The sequence below is a fragment of the Nanorana parkeri genome, unplaced genomic scaffold (genome assembly GCF_000935625.1).
Source record: "Nanorana parkeri isolate BGI_ZX_2015 unplaced genomic scaffold, ASM93562v1 scaffold428, whole genome shotgun sequence".
In the NCBI taxonomy this organism is placed as follows: Eukaryota; Metazoa; Chordata; class Amphibia; order Anura; family Dicroglossidae; genus Nanorana; species Nanorana parkeri.
In genome coordinates, this window is record NW_017306696.1 from 133,099 (window position 1) to 152,203 (window position 19,105).

General features: G+C 41.1%; 1 protein-coding gene across 1 annotated transcript in view; it reads right to left on the reverse strand.

Annotated features, from left to right (window-relative positions):
- The window catches only part of LOC108789891 (probable ATP-dependent RNA helicase DDX60-like), a 131,487-nt gene that overhangs the window by 48,272 nt on the left and 64,110 nt on the right, over positions 1 to 19,105 (reverse strand). Inside the window, exons 19-25 of the mRNA XM_018560032.1 lie at positions 17,238 to 17,333; positions 14,795 to 14,910; positions 11,627 to 11,760; positions 7,017 to 7,126; positions 6,682 to 6,786; positions 2,695 to 2,823; positions 237 to 361 (exon numbers count right to left, since the gene is read on the reverse strand). Coding sequence (XP_018415534.1) covers positions 237 to 361; positions 2,695 to 2,823; positions 6,682 to 6,786; positions 7,017 to 7,126; positions 11,627 to 11,760; positions 14,795 to 14,910; positions 17,238 to 17,333 — 815 coding nt within the window. The remainder of the gene's footprint in view (positions 1 to 236; positions 362 to 2,694; positions 2,824 to 6,681; positions 6,787 to 7,016; positions 7,127 to 11,626; positions 11,761 to 14,794; positions 14,911 to 17,237; positions 17,334 to 19,105) is intronic.

Consider the following 19,105-nt stretch of genomic DNA (forward strand, 5'->3'; position numbering starts at 1 on the left):
GAGGGAGGGGGGGGGGGATTGGGGGTGGTGGAGATGGGTCGTGGAAGTGGTGCCATTGAATACAATGCACCACCCCAAAACGCGGCGCAAAGTTTTACACCGATCGCGGTGCGTTCCAGCAGCTGCCACTCTGGAACGCACATGCTTTCGGTGTGAACAAGGCCTAAAGCAAAGGATGTTTCTGAAATGTGTAATCACAAAAAAACAAAAAACAACTTGATCTAATATTTACTCACGCAAAAAACAGAGCAGGTAGTTTGCAGATTTTGTTTAGTTCTTCAACAAGCTGCGGAAAATATTCTTTGGTGTCCAGCTCTTCAGTTGGTTCATTTGGTTTAAGGGTCTCCAGTACCTCTGAAACCTTTGAAAAAAATGTCAGAGTGGTCATTGATGTTTCAGTGTGATTATATGCATAAGGCCAACGCATAAAAAATTGGAGAAAATGAAATCATTGTTATTTCCCATAAACACCAGTAAGATTTCATGATTAAACCAAGTATTGCATGATAATGAGAAATATAATATTATTGGTTGACCAGTATTTAAATTGATCTGCCAGTTTGGGTAAAAACTCAGGTACATCAGGGTGTTGAAATGCTGAAAGGTTTAATAATTTAGAATAATGCAGCAATAATGTATTAATTGATATTCAAATGAACATGTGCACAAAACATGTCAAACTTTCATTAAAAAATAATTAGAGTGAAAATAAACATGTTATAATTCATGCTTTAACAACCGTAATACCAGCATGTTATACCCCCTTCATTTACTGGCATTTTTTTAGTTTTAAGTGCTGTGATAGTTTTACTGACAATTACTCGATCATGCCATAGTGTACTCAAATTAATTGTATATAATTTTCTTTTCTGACAGATGGAGCTTTCTTTTGATGGTATTTAATACCCACTGAGTTTTAATTTTTTACTTTATAAAGGAAAAAAGAAAATGTTGACATGTACATGATGGATGTGGTGTATAAGGATTGTATTAGGGGAGTCATATTCACACAGGAACAGGCAAGGGGGGGTTGGCTCAGACACCAGTAGTTAAAGTTATGAACTGGCACCTTATGGATCCTACTGTCCAGAAATACTGCACATCTTTCCGCCTTGAAGGGACCCTGCGCGGCCCCGAAACGTCGGCTTTGTTGATCATTGTGACACAATCGTCCGTTAAAAAGGACTAATCTATTTAAATTATCTCGAGTGCTGGTGACCTGTCTTTCTACTTTGTATTTTGCACGGTGCCATCCGTGGCAGTTACTACAAGCACCATCGTTCTTACTGGCCGGGACTACTGTAAGGTGTGCGGAGAGCACCCTCACCAACTGAAACCTTTACACACCCAAACAATAGCTCCCACCACATGTTTTAACGGAAACATGCAACGTTCCCAGCAAATGCTGTGACCATTCAAAAAACGTAAACAATGCCTGTGATGGCTTTGTCCCTTCAGACAGGAATATGACAGGTTTTACAATACGATAGCGCTCTTCACAGAGACATGGATACTTTAATTTCTTATTTAGAGCATAGAGATCAGCTTAATGATTTTAAAAGAATGCGTTTAATAAAAGAAACAGTGCAGGAAAATTGTACAGAAAAAAAGATGTTACAAAAGAGAAAAATATATTATCAGTAAGAAATTAAAGGGAATACAAAATGAGAGTACTTAACAAGTCCTGGTTTGTGTGAGTTCTAGACAATGAAAGCGAAGAAAGGTATGGATAGGGCTCTTACTCAAGTAAGGTTTTTAACCTCCCTGGCGGTACGATTATTTCCTTTTTTTCTTGTTTTGAATTCACGCCGGTTCCGGCCCCTTGCGATGCGGACGCTCGCAAGAGACAGAACCCGTAAAAGACAGATGCCGGCATCAACCGGAGGACACAGCGCGGCTCGATGGGCAAGGTAATAATATTATTTTAGATTGGAACTTCAGTTTATTAGCCTAAGATACTAGGCATTCCTTTGTTATCAGACCAGGCGATCTGTAGGAGATGCGCTGAATTGGTCAATTGTGCTGGCTGTTGACTTTTCATTAAGACGGTTACCAATAAACAGCTAGACCAGGGCCAATTCATGCCAGCCATAAAGGGAGGCCTGAATACACAACTCTGTCATCCTGTCATTTGGGTAAAGCTCTGCAGACTCTCCTAAAATTCACACCTATTTGATGGGTCATCTGATTTACTTCTATCTAGAAGTGATACATTTCAATAAGTTGAATGAGATGAAGATGGAATGTTCCAATATTGAGATGCACAGATCTCATTACCATCACACACTGCATTTTGAGACGTAAAACTGCATTGGATTCAACCTCTGTGAAAATTATTGGAAAGTTGAGCTGTCCATGGATTGTGCTGGTTCAGCAGGTGATCATATTGCCCAGACAGATCAAGATCTAGAGGTGTATCAATGCATAAGGTGCCATTTGAAACAGAAAACATTTTTACTGATGTGTTTAGCTGCAAAATCATGCAAGGAAGTGTAATTTATCAACTGGAGACCAGCTGGGGGGGCATTTTTTTTAACCACTAAAACACAGAGGGCTGCAAAGAATGAACAACACTGTTATATGCAATCCATAAACACCAGTTTGAGATGCCAGATATTGTGACTAAAACTGTTCCACACTGTAGGGACTGTTGTATGCTAAATCAAGTGCAATAAAATGATTGATAGAACTTACCTGTGCACAATGTCCTTGTTCAATCCAGTCAACTAATTCACTCTTAAGGGCCTCCTGATATTTTCTTACATCATCCTTGGTAATTAATATATTGTCCTTCAGGTGTATATTCTCTTTTGGATCTAAAGTCTTAATTAAACAAATAATTAGCAAAGTTAGTGTATATTTGAGACTTCTGGAATACATACCTGTGAAATATAAAATTAATTATTTTGTTTTGTGGCTAATGTGATAAACTACAGAAAGAAAAATCTGTTTAATATGTGATAAATGACATAGAGGTCTCCTGAAGCATCAAATAGATTGAGCCACTATCTGAGACAATAAATAACATGGAAGTAACAAGACAATGGAACATTTTTTGGAGGAAACATCTAGCCAAAGTAGGTTTTTCAAGGAAGACTTTTCACAGGGATGCTATGCGCAGTTTTGGAAAAACAATTCAGAACCATTATGTGCTTTTTTAGGCTGCATTCACATGGGGTGTTCAGGGATTCCTGCGGCAAGAACATATGGATTCTTGCCACAGGAATCCCTGGTGTCCCCTTTCAGATGTGGCCACTGTACCTGTTCAAGTTAATGACAGGGTGACAGCAGCCGCTTCTGTCAGAGGCAGTCTGCATGCAATCGTACATGGTACAATTACAAGCGGTTTGGGATAGATAAATGTCCCTGGACACAGGATAAATGCATCAATCATCTATCCCAAACCTCATGTAATCGTACGAGTACATGCAGACTGCTGCTGACAGATGTGGCTGCTGTCACCCAGTCATTAACTTGAACAGGAAGAGTGGTTGCATCTGAAAGAGGACACCTGGGATTCATGCCACAAGAATCCCTGTGAATAGGGCCCAAGGATTGTGTTTACAAAATAAGATCAAAGCAAACCTTACCATTCAAAACACTTGTAGAGCAAAAATAGCATCTATCATATTTATAAATGCCCCAGGACACAGGAAACTCGGGGCATTCCGATAAGCAAATATAATTTTTTATTCACAGTCAATGGCTGACCTGTCCCTTCTGTCACCTGAACCTAGCTATTAATTCTTGCATATGATAGCAGGCTCAAGACCACTACGTAGGCACAGGAAGCAAGGAGAGCATCCAATTGCTGAGAGCAGTCAAATAAAATTAAAAACAACATGCAGGAGATTTTAAAAGATTAAAAGAGGAATGGAGGAATAAGCAAAAAAAAAAAACTGGAACATGTCCATTCTGATCTACCAAAAGAACCAAGTGGATCACAGAGCCCCAGAAGTTTCAGGACCAAAGAAGAGCCAGATGGAAATAATCGGTAGACACAGAAATCTGATGTAGTGTAAAAGAAAACTGCTGGAACTAAGGGACATTTCTGCTTTGTTATCTTTGACACACAACGTGTAAATGGCGAGTGAGACTTTTGGGAAGCTTGATGTGTTTTCTACATCGCATGTCTACAAAATAGTATTCACTGGCTGCCCAGTTGCTACCGACCCTTACCGCATATCTGGTTTAATCATCCTGACCCCCAAATAGTAAACACTAATGGTCCTACTATTACTGACACTTACCTCCCTTCAGGAATTCTTACATTTTGGAGTTTTTTTTTTTTTTACTAATTTGCCATTTTTTTTAAATATTGTTCTTCTCTTCCAAAAGAAATGTATTAAGGTTGAATTGAGCAATTTATTTCTAGAACATAAAGAGACAGATAAAGAAGACTTCTGATATTATGTTCTTAATGACATACAGGTGCAGCTGTAGAGAAGAAATGGGGCTCAAAATACCACTAGAACCTAGCCCTGGGAGATTTTTTGCGAGCTATGGTTACTGTGAACTGGGAGGCTCCCACTAATCCTTTTTGCTCCATGATAATTGCAGGTTGAAGTGTCCCATACAGAGGTTCATACTGCAAATGTGATGAGATCATTGTACATCAGCCTAACATTAACCCTTTCTCTGCCAAGCCCTACAGAACACTTTAAACCTCAGCTGGCCACACCATTTTTGCAATTTTTCACCTTTTTTTTATTTTCTTTTGCAGTTTTTAGCGTTTGTAAAAAAACCTCCCAAAACATACATTTTCTGAAAGCAGAGGCCCGGTAGAATAACAAGATGGATGCTACTAATTTTGTAGGCCCTGCGATAATTGTGCAAATGTTTATCAAATCAATATTTTTTTAGATCGAAAAAAACTGCGCTAGGAATCAAAAAACTCTAAAAGGAGTACACCCAAAATAGGAAAAAAGAAAATAGCAATGTGGCATTGTGCAACACAGGTGTTGTGGATAACACAAATTGTTTTATTACTTTGTGATCATTTCACAATTAAAATTTCTCACATTTTAGGAATATATTTTTTTAGTTTGTGAAGCGCAGTGCTATTTTCTTTTTTCGTATCAAATCAATATTAACTGATAAGAATTCACAATTAAATCGATAAAAGCACATTAAAATCAGTATCGGTGCAAAAAAAACAAAAAACTTTCATGACTAAATCTAAAAGAAATTTCAAATTGCGCCTTTTTGCAAAACTGTGAAAGGAACGCAAAAAACTGTAAAAAAGACAACTTTTGTTGAAAATTGCTTGTGTGCTGTGTTGTGATAAAATGATACAGGCGTACATTTAATCGCAACACAGCATATCACAACGCTTTGCCATACGCTGCCACAGTAAAATGAATGTTATGCTGCACTGCAGCATATGTGCATGGTGTACACCACAATATGGTGCACACTGTTGCTTGTGTATAATATGTGCGTGTGTGGGGGGGTTGCGTTTTATTTTATGCTTTAGGCTTGACAAAGGAGGTCAACCTCTGAAATGCATTGTCTAGCAACACCTGACAACCCAGAAGTACTCAGCAGCTGTGACCCTGCTTTGAGGAGAACCAGCCACAGCAGTGCTCAGCCACTGGATCAGACCTGTCTTCCAGCACAGGGGTTCTGGAATCTTTCTGGACTGAGCTGGACTCTGCTCTCTCCATATTAGAGCTGCAACAATTATTCGATTAAGTCGATTAAAATCGCTGATGGAAAATGTTGTCAACATTTTCCATCGTCGATTCGTCGGCTAAAATTAAAATTTCCCGCTCGCCACTGCACGCCGGTTAGGGCACTGACGCCACGCCCACCGCACACACCGGTAAGGCCGCTCACGCCATTGCTAAGGACATACGTCTGCTCCTCTCCTCCTGGTGAGCTTCCTGATTCGCCGCTGCCCGTTGACAATCAAGGGTCCACCTCATTCAAAGTAAGTCACTCGATACCTTTTTAATGTTTCCTGTTTTTTTTTTTTACGTTTCCTGTTTTTTTTTTTTTTAAAGCGGCACACTGCAGAACATTAGCAGCTATAGATGTCAAATGCCAGCAATAATACATTATACACCCTGTATAATGTATTATTGCTGGGATTTGTTGTTCCTCTATAGCTGGTGGTATTCTGCAGTGTGCTGCTGTATTGTATTCTGCATGGTACTTTGCATTGTATAATACAGTGGACACATCTGGTATGCTACATCTGGTATGCTGCAGAATACCAATGTATTATACAGCGGCACACGGCAGAATACCACCAGCTATAGAGGAACAACACATCCCAGCAATAATACATTATACAGTGTGTATAATGTATTATTGCTGGCATTTGTTGTATTCTGCATTCTGTATAATCATTATACAGCGCAATGCAGAATGGCACCAGCTATAGAGGACTACAAATCCCAGCAATAATAAATTTTACAGCGCAATGGAGAACAACATCTATAGAGGAATACATCAGATCCCAGCAATAATACATTATATACAGTGCAATGCAGAATACCAGCAGCTACAGACGACTACAAATCCCAGCAATAGTGTGTGTGTGTTGTGTTCCGCCGTAAGCCTTACGTCGGTGGCAGCGAAAGGGTTAAATTGAAGTATAACTGAGTTCTGCAAGTCCAAAGATGTGCCAGGGAACTATGGTTAGTGATTTTAATCTAAAACATTTGTGTTATTTACCTTCATATTTGCACATGTTGGCCGTACTTTCACCATGGTGTCATATAGCTGTATGCATTCCCGAGGAGAACATGTAAGATCTTTTGGGATTCCATAGTTTTTCACCTATTTGTAGTAAACAAGTGTTATTGATTGTTTCGTTCACTTACTGCCATGCATTCTATTAGCATAAAATAAATACAAGTTCACTTTTTCCAGGCAAATCAAAGTATAGCTAAGGACTCTATGAATGTTATTGCTACTCCTTCAGAAAAATGAAATACACCAACCAAAAGTACATAAAATATTAATTGGGAAAGAATTACAAAGTCAACAAAAATTGCAATTATACTTACATGATCTATGGTTAAGGCGGCAAATGGATGATAATGGTCAAATGTAACCTTAGAATTTTCAACAGAACAAATGTTTGTCTCCAAGTCGTTATATCTCCTGTCATAACAGACTAAAAAAAAGACACATATAATTAATACAGTGACACTAATTTCAGGCAGAAACTTCAAGCGATCATATGCACTAATATACCAGATGCCATAAAGGTGTATCTTACTTCCTTTGTCTCTGGCAGCCAGGAAGGTTACATAACAGTATTCAAATACGTCTAAAATGTGCACACCAATAGTACTTCTGGGAATGGAGAAATCAGTTGAGTGCAGCTCCCCACATATGTAAACACCATGTAATAACTAGATGCAGCAATACCGCGCCACTCTCATGTTGGGTTTTTGGGTGGACTCTGTTGGATTGAATCGCATACTATGCTCATATAAGTGACAATTCTCTGCAGTGATTTGTGATCAAGTTGCCAGCAGTGTTAATTTCGTTGACGAAAACTATGACTAAAATTATTAGTCAACAACACTTTTTCAGTGACTTAAACTAGGTCATGATGACTAAAACTAACAAATATATTGACATATTAATCGACTAACTAAAACTAGACTAAAAAGTTAGGGGTAGATCCTGCACACAGAGGATCGGTAAATATCGCAGATATTTGCCAATACTCCCGCTTAGCCATCCTGACCTACTCGGCACACACAGATAACAGAGCCTCTGGCGATCCTGACTGACAGCCGGCGGCTATGCTCACAGCTCGGCCATCCTGAATGTCACCACTCCTACGCCCCCCCCGCCGCCGTCCATTTCTCCTCTGATCCCCGCTGCCTCAGCCCATACAGGCGGGGAGAGCAGTGGGGATCTGAGGAGAAATAGATCCCAGTCTGGAGCGGAGCCTGATCGACGCTGGATTGAAATTGTGGGACATTTTTTTTGTATTTAATAAAGGAAGTCAAAAACCTGTGTTTTTTTTTTTTCAAATAAAAGGACTTTTAAGGTGTGGTGTGTTTATATTTTGAATGTTTATTTGGTGAATAAGTAGGGGTAACAACTATCCCTTACTCATTCACAAGGGAGGGGCAGGATCTAGGTGCCTCCCTGCCCGCAGACCCCCACAACTACTGGGCCAGGGTTGTGAGGAAGAGGCCCTTGTCTTCATCCACATGGGGACAAGGTGATTTTCCACACACCCCCCCCCTTTTCTTTTTCTATTCTGCCAGGCTGCTGCTTGGATCAAGGTTCTGGTGAGAGATTTTAGGGGAATCGATGTTTTTTGGGGGTTGGGGTCCCCCCTAAAGTTTCTACCAGATCTAAAGGGTTTGGCATGTATTGCCGGAGGGAACCACACGCTTTCTTTTTTTATTAATTTACTTCTTTTCTGTGGACTGTCAAAAGTTAGAAACTTTTCTGCATTCTGTAAGGCCTTGTTCACACCAAGCGCGGAGCAGGTGCAGAGAAGAGCAGTTGCAGACCGGATCAAAACCGCGTCCAATGTATTCCAATGGTATTTTTTGCTCCAGTTCACATCGCAGTGTGCAGTTCCCGAGCAGGTGAAAAAACTGCAGCAAGCCCTATTTTACATGCTCTGGAACGCAAACGCATTTGTATGCAAATGCCTGGAACGCACTGAAATCCCATGTTAACTACCTTCCGTCCATGGCCGTTTGCGAACGGACGGACGTCTGCTAGGAGCGGGAGGGCGTCTTAAGACGTCCTGCCCCTCCCCCTCTCGTGTGCGCGCACACAAGAGGGAAAAAACTGTGAGCATGTAAACAGCCAGCGATGGCTGTTTACATACAAGCGATCAGGCGTCTCTAGAGACGCCCAATCGCTTGCAGGAACTGCGGGTGTGCGGCCTCCCCACCCCCACGTACCTCTGTCTCGCCGTCTCCTCGTCGCCGCTGCCGGTCCGTGATCCGATGTGGCCGTGCGGCTGGGACCGGTACGGCGATGCTCTAACAGCAGATCAAAGGGAGATCATTACTCGATTTCCCTTTGATCTCTCTTCCTGTCCCCGAATGCAGGAAGTGATGTATATTACATCACTTCCTGCATTCAGTGTCACTCTCCGGTGCAGAACACCGGAGAGAAGCTGATGAAGCAGATCTCTGCTTCATCAGCTTCTGTGGGGGTCCCTAGGTGACATCAGAGGTCTTGGAGACCCCTGATGTCTCCATAAAGAGGACCTGTTTGGTGAACTGGCTATTACATAGGGGATTTCTTAATCCCCTATGTTATAGCAATAAAGTTGTGTAAAAAAAAAAATGACAGCATTAAAAAAAATAAAGAAGCTAAAAAAAATATTCACAAATAATTAAAAAAAAATTACATAAAAAATGTTTTAAAGTCCCCCGCCCCCCCCACATACACATGCAAACACGCGTCGGGTGCGCCTATGTACGAAAACGGCGATTGCGCCTATTATGTAGCACGTTACATATCGCCGCGAACGTCGGAGTGAGAGCAATAATTTTAGGGCCATCAATCACTGATAACACTAAACTGATGAGCGGTAAAAACGTTTAAAGTGTCGCCTATGGCCAATTTTGGTTGCAGTAGTTTTCTGCGATTTCGCGGGCGCGCAATTTTAAAGGTTGACATATTTAGTGTCTATTTACCCGACGTGACCCCGTCTTTTATATACCAAAAAATTGGGGTGAAAATACATTTTTCATAACATTTTATAGGGAAACATGTTTTTTTTACAAAATTTAGGGTACTTCTTTTGTTATATAGTAAAAAATAAAAACCCCAGCTGTGATTAAATACCACCAAAATAAAGCTCTATCTGTCCCCAAAAAACGGTATAAAATTCATTTCAGTACAGCGTTGCATGACGGAATAAACGTCAGCCAAAGTACCGCAGTGCTGAACACTGAAAAATGGCCTGGCCAGGAAGGGGGTTTAACACCGGTCTTCAAGTGGTTAAACGAAAAAAAATATTTTTTTAACCAAAAACAGCCCGGAGCACATCTAAAACGCGGTAAAAGCGTGGCAAAAATGCAGCAATCCACTGCACTGCGTGTGCAGAAAATGAGCGGATCTGCTCTGCATTTGGTGTGAACAAGGCCTAACGGTTCTACTTTCTTGACATTCGGAATGCTCCTGAATGTCAACAAAGTGGCAGAACTGTCACAGACTGGCACACAGTTCTCCACTACTTTGTTGATATTCTGTATAAGTTCTCTGCTACTTTGCTGACATTCGGGATGCTCAATTCGGAACGAAATACCGTATATACTCGAGTATAAGCCGTCCCGAATATAAGCCGAGGTACCTAATTTTAGCAAAAAAAACTGGGAAAAAGTATTGACCCGAATATAAGCCGAGGGTGGGAAATGAGGCAGCTACTGGTAGATAGATACCAATAAAATTACATTAATATTTATTTAAAACATGTGTAGCTCCAATATCATTGATTTTCACTGTGGAGTATTTGGCAATAGCAGTAGTCTACAATATTCTGTGATTTGTTTCAGTGTCTGCTCAAGGCTTTGATCTTGCTTCATGTATTACAGAAATTATTTACTTGGAAATGACATGGCAAAGTGTTTAGAAAACTGTGTCTACTGTATATACACTTTGCAGAGTAAGAACATAAAACAAGAGGCAGATAGAAAAACAGGTCCCATCACCCTAATTGTAAACTACCTGTGCAGACAAATGGCACCGAATTAAATGTACACTATATTGCCTAAAGTATTGGGAAACCCCTCCAAATCATTGGATTCAGGTGTTTCGTGAAATTTCCTTCTTACTAAATATTCCACGGTCAACCGTTAGTGGTATTATAACAAAGTGAAAGCACCTGGGAACATCAGAAACTCAGCCACGAAGCGGTAGGCCACGTAAAATGACAGTGCGGGGTCAGCTCATAGTGCGCAGAAGTCGCCAACTGTCTGCAGTCAATAGCTGCAGACCGCCAAACTTTATGTGGCCTTCAGATTGGCACAACAGTGCGTAGAGAGCTTCATGGAATGGGTTTCCATGGACGAGCAGCTGCATCCAAGCCTTACTTCACCAAGTGCAATGCAAAGTGTCAGATGCAGTGGTGTAAAGCACGCCGCCACTGGACTCTGGAGACGTGTTCTCTGGAATGACAAATCACGCTTCTCTGTCTGGAAATCCGATGAACGCGTCCACGTTTGGTGTTTGCCAGGAGAACGGTACTTGCCTGACTGCATTGTGCCAAGTGTAAAGACATGGATGAGCGAGTTTGGGGTGGAGGAACTTGACTGGCCTGCATAGAGTCCTGACCTCAACTCGATAGAACACCTTTGGGATTAATTAGAGCGGAGACTGCGAGCCAGGCCTTCTCATCCAACATCAGTACCTGACCTCACAAATGCGCTTCTGGAAGAATGGTCAAACATTCCCATAGACACACTCCTAAACCTTGTGGACGCCTTCCCAGAAGAGTTGAAGCTGTTATAGCTGCAAAGGGTGGGCCAATTCAATATTGAACCCTACGGACTAAGGCTGGGATGCCATTAAAGTTCATGTGCGGGTAAAGGCAGGCGTCCCAAAACTTTTTGCAATAGTGTATGTTTAGTGTAATGTATTTCAATTATGTATAAATAAAAGCCATTGGTTTTACACAAATTACCTAGTCGAACTCTGTATGACTTCTTTTCTGGTTTTAGCGGTTTATTCTGTCTTTCCTTTTGTGGTGGATTTGTCACAAGACTAGATTCTCTTTCATCATTTTGCTGCCAGTATTTTTTGACCGATCGAAGCCACCTAAATAGTAAAGAATAATTAGTTACAGTTACACTTTATTTTTGTTCAAAATACTACAAATAATAAATGAATGGTTTGAGAACTGAAGGGGAACTGAAATCAGAACTTGCAAATTAAATCCAATGACCAAACTATACTATACTGTATTGAAACCAGTACTGATGGAATACTTGGTATTACCAATGAGCTTGGTGGTTTTAAGCTACTGGAAACATGGAGATAAAAATTCTGAGAGGTCAAAGTGTAGAGGTAAGAGGTAAAGACTGTATAGAGTGGCAAATGCATAAAGCTGAGAAATAATATTAGGGGGTGCGATTGAAGTTTTAAACCTGAACTTTGTGCAAAGAGCTTAAAGTGTGTATAAACCCCAAATCTATTTACTCTTCAATTTACTGAAGGTCACAGATGATCAATATATCTTAACCAATGGGTTATATCACCGCCTGCTAGAGTAGGACATAAATATCAACTCAGTACCGTATTTTGCGGTCCATAAGACGCACCGGACCATAGGACGCAGGGAGGTCCGGCGCGCCTTATGGAGCACTCGACAGACCATAGCTTCTGTCACAGCTTCTATGACAGAAGCTGTGACAGAAGCTGCAGTTAGTGACCGCTGAGACAGGTGGCGCTGTGATTACAGCGCCACGGTCTCAGTGATCACACAGAGCAGACGAAGAAAGTCCGTTCTTAATCTGCTCTATGGTGATCTCAATAGTCGCCGCTGCTCGGTTTTAATACGAGTGATCTCATTAGATCACTCGTATTAAACGAGCAGTGGCTCCTACTACTCGCCCGGCGCCCAAAACTGCATGTCTCGGGTGTCACGATTCGCTCCATAAGACGCAGGCACATTTCCCCCCTCCTTTTGGGGGGAAAAAGTGCGTCTTATGGAGCGAAAAATACGGTATATTGTCCCGATAAACGCATTCTGAAAATGCCTCACCCCCTATGTGGAAGGTTACAACTAGCAAGAAATTGTTGGGGTTTAATGAGGCATCAAAGTCATAGCATAAGTAAAATAGAAATTAATTTATTGACAAGTACTTATTTACAGTTATATAAAAAGGTCCATCAACATATAGTAAAGATCACCCGTGGTGTCCCAGTAACGCTTCCAGAAAATATCCAAGAATAACCACACGCTGTGGCAGAGGGAAGCACCTGAACACAGATTTGGCGGTATCAAGGAACAATTATTCAGTCGGCCGCCTCCTAGGCAAAGTGAAAAGTACTGTAAGAAACTAGGACAAGTGGATTGGGTCCTCTAACGGTTTTGTCTCCCCTTCTTTGTGTTTCCGGTGTCCCCACCATGGGTTTGGATGGGAGGAGAGAGGGGATGAGCAAATATCCGGCTCTCCCTCTTTATCCTTGAATCCCTGTTTCCCCTAAGCACATGGTGTTTGATTGGTTACCTTGTGATCCCCATACAAAGTTAAAACAGTGAAACGCATCAGGATCAATACCTGCTACACCAGCCAGTTCAAATGACCACATTGTGGGACTTTTGTAAATTCTCCACGAATCCTCTAAGACACATATTTATAATGAATTATTTTGGCAAAGTGTGGTTATTTTTGGACATTTTCTGGCAGCGTTACTAGGACACCATGGGATCTTTACTATATGTTGATGGTCTTTAATATAACCTGTCAATACATTTTATGCTATGACTTTGATGCCTCATTAAACCCCAACAACTTCTTGCTAGTTGTTAAAGTAGGACACTAGGAACAAAGCAAATGACAATCAGGGGTGACACCTGCTGGTGGGCAAACCCCAACATCTGTAACAACCAACTCAGTTTTTTACCTAATAAGGAGGTAAGGTCTAAATTTCCTACTGGTCTCTTCAGTCCAGGTTTTATGGTTCTGTCCTCAGATTTGTCCTCCAGTTGCTCTGCTGGTGCCACATATAACTGATTGGACTATGTCTGAACTCTCACAGTACCACCTCCAGGCTAATGGCGTCCAGAACATGGTCAATTTTGACCGAATCTTATATTGGCCGAGATTCACTTAATGGGTGGCACTGTCTGCCAGTTCACATCCAACATCCTTTTATGAAAATTCAAAGGAGCGGGCAGAAAATGTTCAGCCGAACAGTACCTGCATTCAATCAGATGCAGGCATTATGACTATTCAACATGGATGGAGGAATCTTAGATTTTTTTCTGTTCAGACTGAAAGTGCATACCCAGCTTAACTGACAGAATCTCCAGGTAAAAAACATTGCCACAAATTCACAAGAAATGATTTGCTTAAGATGCATGATGCCAAACATACTGAAAAATAATTTGGGTTTACAAATACTTAAATATACATAAATGTGGATTGACTTGTAAACCTGTCCAGCCACTTTTGAGATTTATTCACTTCTGCCAGACATTACAGAAGGTGGCACCAGTTTTCCTGTTATGTTAAAGAATACAGTGGTGTCAACTCCTTACCTGCAGCCTTCTAATTAGACAGTGAAGCAACACACTGCTATGTCAAGAACCCTGCTTCTCCTCCTGTCAGCATGTTCCCTGTCAGCACATGCAGTGCTGTTGTTCAGGCAATAGCAGGAGACATATATCAGGACTTTTGCTAGCTGCATTTAAAATACATTAATTTTAACTGGGAACACACAGGTTTACTGCCTAGTGTATTTATATATGCCTGAAGTTCCAATTTATTCTGAATTTTTCATTTGTAACTGTAGCATAGACTAACTACATCAGTGTATTGAGTATCTGAGCCCATACATAACAGGTAACTACTCTATGTTCATAAACAGCAATAAACAGTGAATACAAGTTTACTAGTATTATTGTGTTCAGTCATGTGCATGCACTTTAATACCCGTTCTATTGTCTGTAAAGGTCTCTGGTGCAGTACAGTATAGAATGTTACAAAGTGGTGCGAACAAACAACGTTAAGCTTTTGAGAGGCATGTGTGAGAAAACTTAGAACTGTGTGGCCATGTACGCACTAAATACTTCTCCAGACCACAGAGTTCATATTTATATTAGGCTGTATTCATATATACTCACTCGGTGAGGTGCTCTGGGTTACTAATTGTGGCAGATAAAGCCAAGAATGGACAGCGAATCATGACTAGTAGGTGCTCCCAGACTTCTGCGCCAATTTCTCCTCCCATGCAGTGTACCTTGCATTGTAAACATATTTTCAGACATTCAGACAAAAATTTAAATCACAACATTTTTAAAACACAAACTTAAACAAAAATCAATGTGCAGTTTTACAGCAACAGTTTCTCTGCCATGTAAGGCCTCTTTCATATGTCTGTCAGTTGCGGTCAGCACAGATCCCCCCTGTTGACTGGAACAGTACGGAATGGATGTCACCATTGTGACTTCCGTGTCTGACCAGTTTGTTCCTCCATCTTGCGATGGAGAAAAAAAACTGAACTTACCGGACACATGTTGGTCTATGTTGGAAGTTAAATGTAAATGGACATGGGTCAGTTTACATCAGACAACCTCCAATCCACCACGATGAGGGGGTAATTGTATGTGAACAGATGCACCTGAAAAACTGACAGACCTGATCAGAAATCTGTTAACTGATTATCTCTTGCACAGATGATTAGCTCTACACTCACTGGAGGCTATAGGCACACAACAGTTGGCACCTAAAGCAACACACAACCTCTAGGACAGTGGTTCTCAACCTTTCTAGGGCCGGGACCCTTTGGTAACATTTGCCAAGTTGTGGTGACCCCAACGGTAAAATTTAGGAATGACGAGGCTGCTGCAGCGACATCTGGCGGGAGAACTGACACTGCTGCGCTAAGAGAGGGCTGAGGAGGACTCTCACACAGCAGAAATCACACAGCGACCCACAGGTTGAGAACCACTGGTGCACGCCGTCGGAATAAAAAAACAAAAAAAACACCCTAGGAATGCATAGCTAGATTCCTATTGGCTATTTCACTTTGAGACTCCCGAAGGAGAACCGCTGCTCTAGGACCATCTTTTTCCTAACGTTTTCTTGTTTTACTCCTGTTTACTGTCCACATGCATGCTGCCGGGCTGCCTGCATTGACTTACCCTGTGTCTCTTCTCCCTACCGAAGATCTCTACTGCGCATGCTCCCGCCCCATGATCCTTCACGGCCATTCAAGAATCTTCAGATCTTCGGACGGGAGCATGAGGCGGAGACACAGGAAAGTAATTACCTTTTTGGTAACATTTTTTTATGTTTTCGCATGTCTATTGCTTGCTAGCATTAGATATATGGGCAAAAAAAAAGGTTTAACCCCTTTGTGACTGACGTACAGTGTACGTCGCCAGCATCGGGGCTGTTTAACCAGTTGACATCCGCGGTGTTAAACCCCCTTCCCATCCAGGCCATTTTTCAGTATTCAGCACTGCGGTACTTTGACTGACATTTATTCCGTCATGCAACGCTGTACAGGCTATATCAGCAGAGATCTGCTCTCTGGCTATAGCAGCCAGATGACTGACAGGTGAATGCAGAAGTGATGTAATACACATCACTTCTGCATTCACAGCCCGGACGGAGATCAGCAAGGAGCTGATCTCCCGTCCTCTTCCTCCTGATGCCCTCCGAGCCGGTCCCGGGCCGCAGATGGGGCAGCGGGACCGGGGGTCGAGGTATGCGGTGGAAACGAGCACATATAGACGATCGGCGGGCTATGGAGCCGCTCATCGCCTATATGTGAAACACCCGGTAACGACTGCCGGGAGTCTGTTCAAACTTGTAAAGCCGACTGTCGGCCTTACAACAGAAGCGATTCTGGCGAGTTACTTGTCGCCAGATCACTTGTGTCCCAAAGAAGCGATCTGCACTTCAATAGCTTATTTCTAGTGTAAAGGTGACTCTGGGGCCTTTGGACCCCCAGCATCACCTTAAAGAGTACCTGTCACCACCATCTGCTATCACATGTGGGGAGGCTTATAAGCACCCCTATGTGATAGCAGTCAAAGTAAAGTTTTTAAAAAAAAACAGTTTTTAAAATTAAATATAATAATAATAAAAAAAATTTAAAGTCAGGTTTAATAAGGAGTTGCACTAATATTGCGCAACATAAAAATTTGCAACTACCACCATTTTATTCTATAGGGTCTTGCCATTCAGAAAATATATAATGTTTGGGGGTTTTAAGTAATTTTCAGGCCTAAAATGTGGAATATAACATGGGTGCAAAAAATGAAAAAAAGGCCTCAGTCATGAAGGGGTTATACTTTAAATATTGTGACAATGAATAGACAAACTTATATGAAATAACTGTATTTATACAGATGTTGGCTCATAAAAATAAAGACCCCTCTTTTACTCAGCCACCTATAGGCATATGCCTACTGTGCCTAATGGTAAATCCAACCCTGCCCTGATGTCACATTCATGTTTTATTCTTGCAGACACTTGGTTGCCACTGGGTGACACAATGCATTTTATAATATTGTTTTTGTTCAGCACATACATTATTTATTCTATAATGCTGCATACCTCATCAAATATTACATATTTGATTTTTTTCACCCAATCCTGCCGATGGGGAGATAGCAGAAGAATTTCCAAACATTGTGGAATTGTCACCAGCACCTGTATAAAAATACACATAGAAACAGATTAATGAAGCAGTAGCAGTAAATAGAAATGACATCTGTGGTGCTCTCACCCCTTCCAATGGGCACTTCTGACAGCAACACCTGCCCTAACGCTGCCTCCATGTTAAGTGGCAGTATAGTACATCTACTATGTTTTCTAACAGGGTTATTCACAAAGCTGACGAAGGCAGCCGAGTGAATAACCGAGTCGTAGTGAAGCGAGCCAAACAACATTCGGCTATTCACTACGGCTCAGTACGGTTGATTTTGGCTGAGCCAAAGTGCAGAAGGACTTCGACTCAGTCGATCCAACACATGGATCGGCTGACCAGAAGCCCTGGCAGTTCACTCGCTGCCGTTCACCCCTATTCACATAGGGGCCAAACGGCAGTGAGTGAATAGCCAAATGCCTCTGAGCGGCATTCGGCTCGGCTATTCTGCTCGGTACCTCTGTGGTACCGAGCAGAATAGCAAATAGTGATTTAAAGTGGCATTTAAAGTGGCAGCTTCATTTAAAGTGGCAGCTTCATTTAAAGTGGCAGTAGAGTACATCTGCTTTCCAAGACTTATATGTACTGGTTACATATTCATATTATGGCTTTTATTATTAAGTAAAGGAAAAAAAATAAACATCTTAATTTATATGGGCAATACTTACACTTTGACCATATACAACCAGTTATTACTTTAAATTTTCTTTACATACTAGTGCAGCTTATACTAAATAGAGGACATCGCACCTTCTCCTACCTACCTAGAGAGGCAATACCCCCTTAAATGTTAAGTCATAATTCACTATTTGCATACAGTTTGCAATTTAATATATGTGAAAAATGGGGGAACCCAAAAGGTAGAGGTTGGATAGAACAACAAAACATATCAGAATATAAACTAAATTATATAATGGTAAACACTTCCAGGCTTGTCAGCTGTGATCTGTTATCCGTGAGAGAATATGAAAGAAACAACAGGTTGCCACTTGGCTACACATCAGAGAAAAAAAATGAATGCACATGTCCTGCATTAATATAAACGGTAACCGTGTGGTGGGTGCTGTGGATCAATTGTCTCAGTCCATGAAACTCATAAAAAACTCCAAAATCAGACATAGGAACAATAGGTACTGGATGTGGTATAGTCCAACTACTGAGTGTATAATCCAATATGAGGCATCAGAGATAGGTGAATTTGTGTACACTGAAGAAAGTCTCAATGGACGTGGTTATAAATAAAGATGATTTAAACTGTGCGTCCTTAGGTGCTTCCTGTAAACGCACCCTGCTACACAGTATATCTCACCGCCATTGCATTATGATTTTTCTTTCATCAATTGTAAGATGATTTTGAAGACAAAGGTTGTCAACCACCAGAAGAAATAAATGCAGTTTGCATTTAGGGGTTTTTGCTAATGTTGGGGAGGGGGTACATGTGTGCACATTGGGTAAATTATGTTCATATATATTTGAAATAAATTGATTTTTTACATGCTAATTTTATTTGAAGAACATTTATGTGATCATATGGCTTCTCAGCTGATCTCTGATGTGTAGCTAAGTGGGAACCTGTTGTTTCTTGCAATTTAATATACTCTATAACAAACAACTATACAACAATAAAAATATATTTTTTTAAACCTATGAAGCATGAGTTTTTAAATATGCAAAAAAAGACACTAAATTTGATTATGATCTTTTAAAATGTCCTCAACTATTTTACCATCCACCCTCCTAGCTGTCTTCTAACCTAATCTAATAAGCAAAGCTGTAA